The 12,975-nt window shown below is 58.8% G+C and overlaps 1 protein-coding gene across 1 annotated transcript; it reads left to right on the plus strand.

Moving 5' to 3' along the window:
• The first annotated feature begins 124 nt into the window (after nucleotides 1-124).
• FTSJ3 (FtsJ RNA 2'-O-methyltransferase 3) lies at nucleotides 125-11,914 on the plus strand. Its single transcript, XM_054396520.1, has 21 exons — nucleotides 125-191; nucleotides 308-413; nucleotides 616-662; nucleotides 946-1,025; nucleotides 1,866-1,965; nucleotides 2,710-2,904; nucleotides 3,403-3,518; nucleotides 5,460-5,564; nucleotides 5,677-5,777; nucleotides 5,859-5,939; nucleotides 6,034-6,195; nucleotides 6,515-6,650; nucleotides 6,741-6,949; nucleotides 7,051-7,171; nucleotides 7,806-7,899; nucleotides 8,608-8,755; nucleotides 8,848-8,924; nucleotides 9,046-9,148; nucleotides 10,228-10,411; nucleotides 10,506-10,600; nucleotides 11,722-11,914. Exons 1-21 carry the CDS (start codon nucleotides 125-127, stop codon nucleotides 11,912-11,914), a joined length of 2,520 nt encoding a protein of 839 aa, XP_054252495.1.
• The last annotated feature ends 1,061 nt before the right edge of the window (nucleotides 11,915-12,975 follow it).

Here is a 12,975-nt window from a genome sequence, read left to right on the forward strand (position 1 = left end):
GGGAGGTCTCGGGGAACACCGGGCCGTTCCGCCGTGCCCAGCTCACCCGGTCTGTTTCCCGCAGCTCCGTGCCGGCGGCTGACAGCAGGTCCCGACCCCGCGGAGGGTCTCGCCCGGCGCCACCATGGGCAAGAAAAGTAAATTGGGAAAGAGCCGCAGGGACAAGTTCTACCACCTGGCGAAGGAGACAGGTGAGGGGCTGTCCCCTGGCTGTGGGACGGGGCTGGCTGCAGCCCTGCTCGCCGGTACCCCCGGTAATCTACATGTACCCCCGGTCGTCTGTAACCAGTGGCTCTCCTTCCCGCAGGCTTTCGCTCCCGCTCCTCCTTCAAGCTTCTCCAGCTCAACAGGAAGTTCCAGTTCCTGCAGAAGGCTCGGGCACTGCTGGACCTCTGTGCAGCCCCTGGGGGCTGGTGAGTGGGGTCAGGGCCCCAAGTCACAACCCAGTGCCACTATCTGCTGTGGGGCATTGTAACAGGGTTGCTTGTGTGGTCTCTGTCGTTGTGTAGCTGTTTTCAATGCCAAAGATGACTCCAGACCCCCAGCAGCACAGTTCAAGGCTGAAGGGCTGCCCTGGGGTCCTGCTGTAGCCTTGTTCCTCTCTGTTCTTTCTAGGCTGCAAGTGGCTTCCAAATTCATGCCAGTTTCCAGCTTGATCGTTGGTGAGTGGTGGGACACAGCAGAAGCAGATAAGGGACAGGGACCTCTATTGCAGTCTGTGGAGCTGCCAAAGAAAGGGGATCCTGGACTGGGGATCCTGGTAGTTGGAGAGGGCGGTTGGGGGATGGGATGGGCTGGAGCCCAATTTTGAGAGGTTATAGAATCACAGAATGCATTGGGTTGGAAGGGAGCCTTGAAGGTCATCTTGTCCAGCCCCTGCCCAGCAAGCAGGGACACCTGCAGCTAGACTGGGGTTGTGGTGGTCATGTTCCTTTCTCACACCAGGGGTTGACCTGGTCCCCATCAAGCCCATTCCCAACGTGGTGACACTGCAGGAGGACATCACCACTGAGAAGTGTCGCCAGGTATGGCCCTGTCACCCTCTCCCCCTTCCTCTCCCCCTTCCTCTCCCCCTTCCTCTCCCCCTTCCTCTCCCCCTTCCTCTCCCCCTTCCTCTCCCCCTTCCTCTCCCCCTTCCTCTCCCCCTTCCTCTCCCCCTTCCTCTCCCCCTTCCTCTTCCCCTGGGCTGGCTCTGAGCAGGGCTGTTTGCCATGGGGGTGGGCATCACTCTGCCTGCTCAGCTGGGTCTCACTTGGGTGGCATGGAGGCAGGAGGCTGAGCTGAGCTGGGTGGACACAGGGGTGCTGCCTGGTGACTCCTGCAGAGGGATTGGTAGAACACATCATAGATCACAAATCACAGAATTAACCAGGTTGGAAAAGACCTTGAAGGTCATCAAGTCCAACCTATCACCCAACACCAACTAACCCATGGCACTGAGTGCCTCATCCAGTCTGGTTTTAAACAGTTCCAGGGATGGTGACTCCACCACCTCCTCAGGCAGCCACTCCAAAGGCCAATCTCTTTTTCTGGGAAGAGTTTATTCCTAACATCCAACCCAAACCTCCCTTGGTGCAGCTTGAGACTGTGTCCTCTTGTTCTGGTGCTGCTTGCCTGGGAGCAGAGCCCAACCCCCACCTGGCTACAACCTCCTCTACAGCAGTTGTAGACAGCAATGAGGTCTGCCCTGAGCCTCCTCTTCTCCAGGCTGAACACCCCCAGCTCCCTCAGCCTCTCCTCACAGGGCTGTGCTCCAGACCCCTCCCCAGCCTTGTGCTCCAGACCCCTCCCCAGCCTTGTTGCCCTTCTCTGGACACATTTGAGCAACTCAACCTCTTTCTTAAATCCCTGTCCCCACCCCTCAGGCCCTGCGCAAGGAGCTGCAGACCTGGAAGGTGGATGTGGTGCTGAATGATGGAGCACCCAACGTGGGAGCCAGCTGGGTGCATGATGCCTATTCCCAGGGTGAGGCCTGCCAGGGGTTGGTGGGGGTCCTGGTATGGTCTAGGGTGGGTACAAGGGCAGGAACTTTTACTCCCTGTCAGTGGTGTGCCCTGTAGGATAACCAGCTGGGTTATCACATCCTGCAGCAAGAGAAGTGTGGCCAGCAGGGCCAGGGAGGGGATTCTCCCCCTCTGCTCCACGCTGCTGAGACCCCACCTGGAGCTCTGTGTCCAGATCTGGAGCCTCTGTTGCAAGAAAGATCTGGAGGTGCTGGAAGATGTCCAGAGAAGGGCCATGAGGATGAGCAGAGGGCTGGAGCTGCTCTGGAGACAGCCTGAGAGAGTTGGGGTTGTGCAGTCTGGAGAGGAGAAGGCTCTGAGGAGACCTTCTTGTGGCCTTCCAGGATCTGAAGGGGGCTCCAAGAAAGCTGGGGAGGGACTTTTTAGGATGTGAGGGAGTGATAGGACTGGGAGGGATGGAGCAAAACTAGAAGTAGGTAGATTCAGATTGGATGTTAGGAAGAAGTTCTTCCCCATGAGGGTGGTGAGAGACTGGCACAGGTTGCCCAGGGAGGTGGTGGAAGCCTCATCCCTGGAGGTTTTTGCAGCCAGGCTGGATGTGGCTGTGAGCAACCTGCTGTGGTGTGAGGTGTCCCTACCCCTGGCAGGGGGGTTGGAACTGGCTGAGCCTTGAGGTCCCTTCCTGCCCTGACAATTCTCTGATTCTTTGGTGGCAGCTGCTGACTGCTTTTCTCCCTCTCTCCAGCCAACCTGACCCTGATGGCCCTGAAGCTGGCCTGTGAATTCCTGTGCAAAGGAGGCTGGTTCATCACCAAGGTGTTCCGTTCCCGGGACTATCAGCCACTCCTCTGGATCTTCCAGCAGCTCTTCCAGAAGGTCCAAGCCACCAAGCCCCAGGCCTCCCGCAATGAGTCTGCTGAGATCTTCGTGGTGTGCCAGGGTGAGCAGCCAGGGAGGGGAGACCTGCAGCTGCTGGAGTGGGGCTGGGAGAAATCCCCTCACAGCTCTGATTCCTTCATCCCAACTTACCAGGGAGAAATCCCCTCACAGCTCTGATTCCTTCATCCCAACTTACCAGGGAGAAATCCACTCACAGCTCTGATTCCTTCATCCCAACTTACCAGGGAAAAATCCACTCACAGCTCTGATTCCTTCATCCCAACTTACCAGGGAGAAATCCACTCACAGCTCTGATTCCTTCATCCCAACTTACCAGGGAAAAATCCACTCACAGCTCTGATTCCTTCATCCCAACTTACCAGGGAGAAATCCACTCACAGCTCTGATTCCTTCATCCCAACTTACCAGGGAGAAATCCCCTCACAGCTCTGATTCCTTCATCCCACATTATCAGGGAAAAATCCTCTCACAGCTCTGATTCCTTCATCCCACATTATCAGGGAAAAATCCTCTCACAGCTCTGATTCCTTCATCCCAGGTTACCAGGCTCCAGACAAAATTGACAGCAAATTCTTTGACCCAAAATATGCCTTCAAGGAGGTGGAGGTTCAGGCTAAGTCTGTCAGTGAGCTGATCAGCAAGAAGAAACCCAAGGTAGGAGCAAAGCCAAATACAGACCAGTGGGCCTGGGGCCTGGGGCCAAAGAGGTTGAAATGGGCAAAGATGCTCAAGAAAATGAAAGGCCTGGGGATGGGAAGGGGTGGAAGAGCCAGTTTGGGGGAGGCTTCCAGCCTTAGGAGGTGGCACTGTGATGGGGAAAGGCTGAGGGAGCTGGGGGCTCATTAGCTTGGAGCAGAGGAGCCTGAGGGCTGCCCTCATTGTGCAGGGCAGTGTGGGGAGGATGGAGCCAGGCTCTGCTCAGGGAGGGAAGAGCAGACAGTGAGGTGGGTTAGGAACTGGTTAGAAGACAGTTCAAACAGTGGTGGTCAATGGTGCCAGGTCCAGCTGGAGAGCTGTAACTAGTGGGGTCCCCCAGGGCTCAGTGCTGGGTCCAGTGCTGTTCAACAGCTTCATCAATGACATTGATGAGGGAACAGACAGACAGACAGAGTCTGCTCAGCAAGTTTGCTGAGGACACCAAGCTGGGAGGCTTGGCTGATACAGCTGAAGGCTGTGTGGCCATCCAGAGTGACCTGGACAGACTGAGAGCTGGGCACAGAGGAACCAAAGGAGGTTCAACAAGGACAAGTGCAGAGTCCTGCAGCTGGGGAGGAAGAATGAACTGCAGCAGGACAGGTTGGGAGGAGATCTGCTGGAGAGCAGCCCCAAGGAGAGGGACCTGGCAGTGCTGGTGGGCAGCAAGTTCTGCATGGGACAGCAATGTGCCCTGGGGGCCAAGAAGACCAATGGGGTCCTGGGGGTATACAGGAGTGTGGCCAGCAGAGCCAGGGAGGTTCTCCTCCCCCTCTGCTCTGTCCTGATGAGACCTCATCTTGAGTACTGTGTTCAGTTTTGGGCTCCCCAGTGTAGGATGGACAGGGACCTGCTGGAGAGGGTCCTGCAGAGGCTATGAGGATGATTAGGGACTGGAGCACTGCCTGGGGAGGAGAGGCTGAGGGACCTGGGGCTGTTCAGTCTGGAAAAGAGAAGACTCAGAGGGGATCTAATAAATGTTTATAAATATCTGAGGGCTGGGGGTCAGGAGGGAGGGGACAGGGACAGGCTCTGCTCACTTGCTCCCTGGGATAGGACAAGGAGCAATGGATGTAAGCTGCAGCACAGGAGGTTCCACCTCAACATGAGGAGGAACTTCTGCACTGTAAGGGTCACAGCACTGGAACAGCCTCTCCAGAGAGGTTGTGGAGTCTCCTTCTCTGGAAATGTTCAAGTCCCATCTGGATGTGTTCCTGTGTGACCTGAGATTATATGGCCCTGCCCTGGCAGGGGGGTTGGACTCAATGATCTCCTTGGGTCCCTTCCAACCCCTGACATCCTCTGATGTCCAAGGACAGCACAAGGGCCACTGGGGGCAAGCTGAAGCAGAGGAGGTGCCATAGGAACAGAAAGGAAAACTTCACTGTGAGGATGCTGGAGGGCTGGAGCAGACTTCCCAGAGAGGTTGTGGAGTCTCCATCTCTGGAGACATTCCAAACCCACCTGGATATGTTCCTGTGTGAGCTGCTCTGAGTGCTCTGGCTGGTCTCCAGAGGCCATTCTGTGTGAAATGGTGACACGAGTTGTGAGGCTGGGGGTGGGCTGGTGAAACCCTCCCTACAGTGGTTGGCTGCTGGGGGTGTGTCTCTGTGAGGTGTCTGTAGGGCAGAGGATGCTAAAGGCCACGTCAGGTGGCCTCAACTGGGCATGGAACTTGACAAACCTTGATCACTGTCACCTCTCTGAGCCTGAGGTGGGCCTGGCAGACATCATGGAGCTGACAGGTGGAGCTGGTAGCCTGCCCTGCTCCCTCAGCCCTGTGGGCACGTTTTAGGTGGCCGCTGCAGCAAGACAAGTCCCATGCCATCACTCATCCTTTCAGAGCTGGTTGAAGCTGCTTTTGTGCCCTGCAGTGCCTCACACAGCTCCTTCCTCCTGCAGGCAGAAGGCTATGCAGATGGTGACACAACCCTCTACCACCGCTTCACCCTGATGGACTTCCTCAAGGCTCCCAACCCTGTGGACTTCCTCTCCAAGGCCAACGAGGTGAGCGCCTGGAGCCAGGGGGGGACCTTGGTGTCCCAGGAGCACAGAGGGATGGGAAAGAGGGAGGCAGGGCAGGAGCTGGGGCTCAGCCCTCGCCCTCTGCTCTGTGCAGATCACGCTGGGGGACGGCGAGCTGGAGAACCACAGCTGCACCAGCGAGGAGCTGCGGCAGTGCTGCAAGGACATCCGCGTGCTGGGGCGCAAAGAGCTCAGGTACTGGGGGGGCACTGGGGCAGGAGGGGCTGTGGGCAGGGGGCTGGGGGCCTGTCTGACAGTCTGTGCCTCCCTGCACAGAGCCCTGCTGAACTGGAGGACCAAGCTGCGGCGTTTCTTGGCCAAGAAGCTGAAGGAGCAGGCGAAGGAGCTGGATATCAAGTAGGAATCCCTCAGGGCTGCCCCTGAGTGCCAGCCTGCTGGGGTGGGCCTGGGGAGACCAAGGAAAGCAGTCTGAGCTCTTTCCTTTTGGCAGCCTGAGCTCAGGTGAAGAGGAGGAAGGCAGAGAGGATGAGGAGAAGAAGGAGAAGAAGGCATCACCGAAAGCTGCAGCCGATGAGGAGGAGAAAGAGGAAGAGGAGGAGGTAGAGCTGGCCTTGGCAGAGATGAAGGCCAAGGAACTGGCAGAATTAAAGAGGTAAGAAGATCTCACAGGAGGAGAGGTGAGAGAGCAGAGGGCCAGCAGAGCCCAGGGGGGCTTCAGCCATGGGGACACAGGGGTGGTGGTGCCAGAACCTGTGCCTGCAGCGAGGGGAGTTTGTAGGGTTGGGGCCCTCGGAGTTGTCTGCTCCTCCAGGCAGGTGAAGCAGTTGTCCCAGGCCTGGGGACTCCTCACAGGGGCACAACAGTGCTGCTGAGGGAGATCTGGCACTGCTGTGACAATGGATGAGCCACTGGGAGTGTGTGTGTGTGGGGAGAGGGACAGGATAGCCTCATCCCTTTGCTGCCTCCTCCAGAAAGAAGAAGAAGATCCTGAAGGAGCAGCGGAAGCAGCGCGAGCGTGTGGAGCTGAAGATGGACCTCCCTGGTGTCTCCATTGCTGATGATGGTGACACCAGCATGTTCTCCCTCCGCACCATCCAGAGGACCCCGGTGTGTGGGGGGCAGGGGGAGGCTCCCAGAGCCACTGAGGCTGGGGCAGGGGCAGGCTGTAGCTCCTGACTCCTCTCTCTCGTGTTCCAGCTGCTGAACGAGGTGACCAGGGGGGACATGGCATCAGCTGATGCCCTGCTGGAGATGGGACCTGGAGAAGATGACATTTACATCTCAGATCATGAAAAAGAGGAGGATGATGTGTCCCTGGCCAGTGAGCTGGACCCAGAGGAGCTGGTGGAGATAGAGGCTCGACAGCGCCGGCTGGAGCGGGAGAGGCGAGAGCAGGGGGCAAAGAGGTGAGGGTCAAGAGAGGCCTCCCTGGAGCAGGCCCAGAAGCCAGCAGTGAGCACACCCCCTCCTGGCTGGGGAGCACTGATCCTGCTGCTCTTTGTCACAGAGGGAAGTTCAAGCAGAAGGAAGAGAAGGAGGAAGAAGAGAAAGAAGAGAATCCCCTGCTGGTGCCCCTGGAGGAGAAGTCAGTGCTGGAGGAGCGGCAGGCCAGCATGTGGTTTGGGAAGGTGAGAGCCCTGGGCCAGCAGTGACAGGGCACCCATGCAGCTCCCCAGCTCTGCCCTCTGTCCCCTGAACCACAGCTCAGCCCTGTGTCCTCTCATCCTTGGCTCAGGTCTGCTCCATGTCCCCTGCCCCATGGGCACAGCTCTGCCCTGTCTCCCCTGCCCCACAGCTCAGCTCTGCCCTGTGTCCCCTGTCCCACAGCTCAGCTCTGCCCTGTGTCCCCTGCCCCACAGCTCAGCTCTGCCCTGTGTCCCCTGTCCCACAGCTCAGCTCTGCCCTGTGTCCCCTGCCCCACAGCTCAGCTCTGCCCTGTGTCCCCTGTCCCACAGCTCAGCTCTGCCCTGTCTCCCCTGTCCCATGGGCACAGCTCTGCCCTGTCTCCCCTGTCCCATGGGCACAGCTCTGCCCTGTGTCCCCTGTCCCATGGGCACAGCTCTGCCCTGTGTCCCCTGCCCCATGGGCACAGCTCTGCCCTGTGTCCCCTGGCCCACAGCTCAGCTCTGCCCTGTGTCCCCTGCCCCATGGGCACAGCTCTGCCCTGTGTCCCCTGTCCCACAGCTCAGCTCTGCCCTGTGTCCCCTGCCCCACAGCTCAGCTCTGCCCTGTGTCCCCTGCCCTGCTGCTCTTCATCCCCAGGATGCCTTTGCTGGCATTGAGGACGATGCAGATGAGGACCTGGAGCTGGGGCAGTCCCAGCTGCTGGCTGAGAAACAGCGAGAGTCTCAGAGAGGTCAGTGGGGGCTGTACTGTTGGGCTTGGGGGGCACAGGGACAGCCCCAGGGCCCAGCACTGAGTCAGACTATGGTGGGATGCAGCTGTGAGATCTCCAGGGGTTGTCTCCAGCCTGTATCATTGCACAGTTACTGAACTGGCATTAGTGTAGCATTGGAAGGGACCTGAGAGCTCGTCCAGCTCCAACCCCCTGCCATGGGCAGGGACACCTCCCACCAGCCCAGGCTGCTCAAGGCCTCATCCAGCCTGGCCTGGAACACCTCCAGGGAAGGGACATCCACAACTTCTTTGGGCAGCCTGTTCCAGTGTCTCCCAAAACTCCTGGGGAGCAATTTCTTCCTTTAATCAAATCTCCCTCCTCTGAATCTGAAACCATCACCCCTCGTCCTATCACCATACTCCCTGATCATGAGTCCCTGTCCATCTTTCCTGTAGGCCCCTTTTAAGTACTGGAAGGCCGCTGGAAGGTCTCCACAGAGTCTTCTTCAGGCTGGACAACCCCAAGCCTATCCCCACAGGAGAGGTGCTGCTCTCCATCTTTCATCCCACAGCCTTCCTTGATAGCTGCAGTTGCCCAGGTGCAGGACCTTGCCCTGGGCCTCATTGAACCTCATGAGGTTCACCTCACAAAGCTGAGTCTCTGGAGGAATGACCTGCAGCAGAGTCTCCCTCAGCCCTTTCTCACCCAGGGGTTCCTGTTCCCTAGACAAAGCCAGAAGGAAAGTGCAGAAGAAGGTACCCCAGGAGGAAGGTCCAGCTGAGCCCCCACCCGCCGCAGACACCAAACCCAGCCCTGCTGATGCGCAGGAGGAGCAGAGCAGTGATGATGACAGCAGCAGCAGTGATGAGGAGAGGTGAGGGCTGAGGGGACAGTGGTCTGGGTGTTCTCCCTCAGCTCTTCAGTGCTGGAGAGCTGGAGCTGAACCCTGACCACTCCTCTCCACAGGCCACTGATCCCAGCGGGGACGAAGCGAGGCCGTGTGGAGCCCTGCGGCTTCGAGGTGGTGCCCATTGTGGACCCAGGTGAGTGGAGTCCCCTTCCTGGGGACAAGGGGCAGGCTCAGCCAATGCTCTCAGGGCTGGCAGAGCTGGCTGGGTGTCAGGCTGCTTGCAGATGGTCCCAGCTGTGTCCCTGTCCCTGCAGTGAAGAGGGCTCGTGTCCTGGATGCAGAGGGCCTGGCGCTTGGCTCCGTCATCGCCACCTCCAAAAAGGCCAGGAGGGACCTGATCGATGACTCCTTCAACAGGTACCTGCAGCAGCATTCTGCCTCCCAAAAGCAGACAGGATCACAGAGTGCCAGGTGGGAAGGGAGCTCAGGGATCAGCAAGTTTGGTGATGACACCAAGCTGTGTGGTGTGGACTCACTTGAGGGCAGGGCTGGCATCCAGATGGATCTCGACAGGCTTGAGAATTGGGCCAGTGCCAGCTGCAGGAGGTTCAACAAGTCACAGGGCAAGGTCCTGCATCTGGGTTAGACCAGTCCCAGGCACAAACCCAGCTTGGGTGCAGAGTGGGTTGAGAGCAGCCCTGAAGAGAGAGCCTTGGGGGTGTTGATTGCTGAGCAGCTCCCCAGGGGCCAGCAGTGCCCTCCTGCAGGCCAGCAGGCAGCTGTGTGCTGGGCTGCAGCCAGAGGAGTGTGGGCAGCAGGGCAGGAGAGTGGATTCTGCCCTTTGGCTCTGCTCTGCTGAGATCTCACCTCCAATCCTGCTTCCAGTTCTGGTGTTCCCAGCAGGAGAAGGACACAGAGCTGCTGGAGAGAGTCCAGAGGAGGCCACAAAGATGATCCAAGGGCTGGAGCAGCTCTGCTGTGAGGCCAGGCTGAGGGAGCTGGGGGTGTTCAGCCTGGAGAGGAGAAGATTCCAGGGGGACCTTAGAGCTGCCTGCCAGGACCTGAAGGGAACCTACAGGAAGGCTACAGAGGGACTTTTCCTGAGGCTATCTGGAAACAGGCCAAGGGGGAATGGTTTGAAGCTGAGGCAGAGCAGGGTTAGAGTGGAGCTGAGGAGGAAGTTCTGCAGTGCAAGGGTGCTGAGACTCTGGAACAGGCTGCAGAGGGAGGCTGTGGCTGCCTCCTCCTTGGAGGCGTTCAAGGCCAGATTGGATGAGGTCTTGGGCAACCAGGTCTGGTTGAGAGGCATCCCTGCCCATGGCATGGAGGGCGCAGCAGATGATCTCTCAGCTCCCTTCCAGCCAGAGCCATTCCATGGCTCCGCTCATCCTGTCCAACCTTCCTAGCACAGCTCGTGGTGGGGATGGGGGGGCAGATGTTTGGCTGTGAGGCTCTTCAGGTCCTCCCAGCTCAGCCAGAGTCATTCCCCACCCCAGGTACTCCTACAACGAGGAGGAGGGGGAGCTGCCAGAGTGGTTCAGGGAGGAGGAGAAGCGGCACCGGTGCAAGCAGGTGCCGGTGGACAAGCAGACGGTGGAGGCCTACCGGCAGCGCTGGCGCGAGATCAACGCCCGCCCCATCAAGAAGGTGGCAGAGGCCAAGGCCCGCAAGAAGAGGAGGGTGAGCAGCCTGTGGGCACAGACAGACCCTCTGTTCCCACCCCCAACCCCATCCCAGGTGCTCCATCCCTTCCCCACCCGCCTTGTCCCCACAGATGCTGAAGAAGATGGAGCAGATGAAGAAGAAGGCAGAGTCGGTGGTGAACACGGTGGACATCTCCGAGAGGGAGAAGGTGGCTCAGCTGCGGCGGTGAGTAGGGGCAGCTGAGGTGCTGCTGAGCCTGGGTCCTGTGCCTGAGCCTTGTGCTGGGCTGGGTCATGGCCTGGATCAGCAAGAGGGTGGCCAGCAGGAGCAGAGAAGTGGTTGTCCCACTGGAGAGGCTGCACCTCAAAGCCTGGGTTCAGTTTTGTCCAGGGAGGACATTGAGAGGCTGGAGGTGGTCCAGAGAAGGGCAATGAAGCTGGGGAAGGGTCTGGAGAACAGGGCTGGGGAGGAGCAGCTGAGGGAGCTGGGGGTGTGCAGCCTGGAGGAGAGGAGGCTGAGGGAGACCTCATTGCTCTCTACAGCTCCCTGAGAGGAGGCTGGAGCCAGGTGGGGGTTGGGCTCTTCTCCCTAGGAACAAGCAATAGGACAAGAGGAAATAGCCTCAAGTTGTGTAAGGGGAGGTTTAGGCTGGACATGAGGAATGACTTTAGCTTAAAAGGGTTGTCAAGGCCTGGCCCAGGCTGCCCAGGGCAATGGTGGAGTCCCCATGCCTGGAGGGGTTCCAAGCCATGGAGCTGTGGTGCTGAGGGCCATGGGTTAGTGGTGCCCTGGCAGTGCTGGGTTCATGGTTGGACTCAGTGACCTTAATGGTCTTTTCCAACCAAAACAACTCTGATTCTATGTTTCCTTATCCCTGCAACCACAGTATGGGGACAGCTGCATGTGTCCCAGCAGGGCTGGCAAAGGGTAGTCAGAGGGGTGGCCAAGCAAGCAAGGGAGCCCCACCTGGAGGCCCAGAGGAGTGCTGGGATCCACCATTGGCCTTTGGATACATCCCAGAGCCAATCTCCTGGAGGACTCTTAGTCTCCCAGGCTCACAGGATGTTAGGGGTTGGAAGGGAGCTTTGGAGATCTTCCAGTCCAATCCCCCTGCCAGAGCAGGACCATGGAATCCAGCACAGGTCACACAGGAACACATCCAGACAGGGCTGGAAAGGCTTCAGAGAAGGAGACTCCACAACCTCTCTGGGCAGCCTGCTCCTGGGCTCTGTCACCCTCACAGTGATGAATTTCCTCCTCGTGTTGAGGTGGAACCTCCTGTGCTGCAGCTTCCATCCATTGCCCCTATCCCAGGGTGCAGCTCACCTCTTCCCCTTCTCCCACAGCATCTACAAGAAGGCTGGGCTGGCCAAGGAGAAGCGGCAGGTGACCTACCTGGTGGCCAAGAAGGGGGTGGGACCCCGAGTGCGCCGCCCCCCCGGCGTCAAGGGGCAGTTCAAGGTGGTGGACAGCCGCCTGAAGAAGGACGTCAGGGCGCAGCAGCGCAAGGAGCAGCACAGGAGGAAACGCCACAAGTGATGCTCCTCCAGCTCCAGCCTGGGCCACAGGGCAGGGCTGCCTCCTGTCCTCTCACCGGCACCTCAGGAGCAGCCCTCAGGGGCAGGGCTGTGACTCGGCCTCACTCTGTGCCTTGATGTGACTTTGCCTCCTAGCAGGGAGGGTTTCAGTGCCCCCTCTGGGCCTGCTCTGTGGTTGCATCTCCAAGTTCCTCACCGGTGCTGAGAGGCTCTTGCCCTGCTGAGGTGGTACAAGCATCCACATTGCTGTCCCCAGAGAGGTGGTGGCTCAGGGGGACAGCTCCCTGGGCTGTGTTTGGCACCAGGATCTCAGGACAGTGAGGCCTGAGCCCAGGAGAGTGTCGAGGAAAAGACCAAGACCAAGAGGAGAAATGTGCTTGAGCAAGTGATTTATTTAGACCCATGGAGGAAGGAGGCTGCTCTCCATCAACAAGTGGTGGCTTTGTGGAGGTGTCCCCAGCTTCCTCTTGGTGACAGGGGCACTGGGTTGGTGCTGGAGAGGGGGCTGGGGTGACACCATGGCTGCCAGGGAGAGCAAGAGGGGTGAGCAGGGCTGGGGATCTGCTGGGGAAGGGACAGTGAGACTGACAGGAGCTCCTGGTCCTGTTCCAGTACTTTGGGGAGAGCAGAGTTCCCTCCTGGTGGAAAGGAGAAGATGCACTGAGGGGGTCCTTGTAAAGCCACCACTTGGCTGCTCAGCCCAAGTCCAATGTCCCTGGCAGGGACTGGCAGCACAGGAAGGCCTCTGTCCATGGATCTGCATCAGTCCTCTGGCTCTTCCTCTGGTGGCTGCGGGCTGATTCTGATCTTGATCATAAGAGGAGGGGGCCAGTTCCAGATCATGTGCTCCGTCTGTAGTTCTCCTTGCTCAAAGCTCTGCCTCGGTGGTTGTCCTGGCACCAAGCTCTGCCTCGGTGGTTGTCCTGGCACCAAGCTCTGCCCTTGTAGGAGAAGGGTGGGAGCTAGACTAGGCTGGGAGCTGGGGAGGTGGCCAGTGCCATATCCAGCTTTGCCCTCCTCCTATGCCCTGCCCAAAACCTACAGCCTGCCCAGCAGCTAAGC

Source organism: Indicator indicator, chromosome 37 (genome assembly GCF_027791375.1).
Source record: "Indicator indicator isolate 239-I01 chromosome 37, UM_Iind_1.1, whole genome shotgun sequence".
In the NCBI taxonomy this organism is placed as follows: domain Eukaryota; kingdom Metazoa; phylum Chordata; class Aves; order Piciformes; family Indicatoridae; genus Indicator; species Indicator indicator.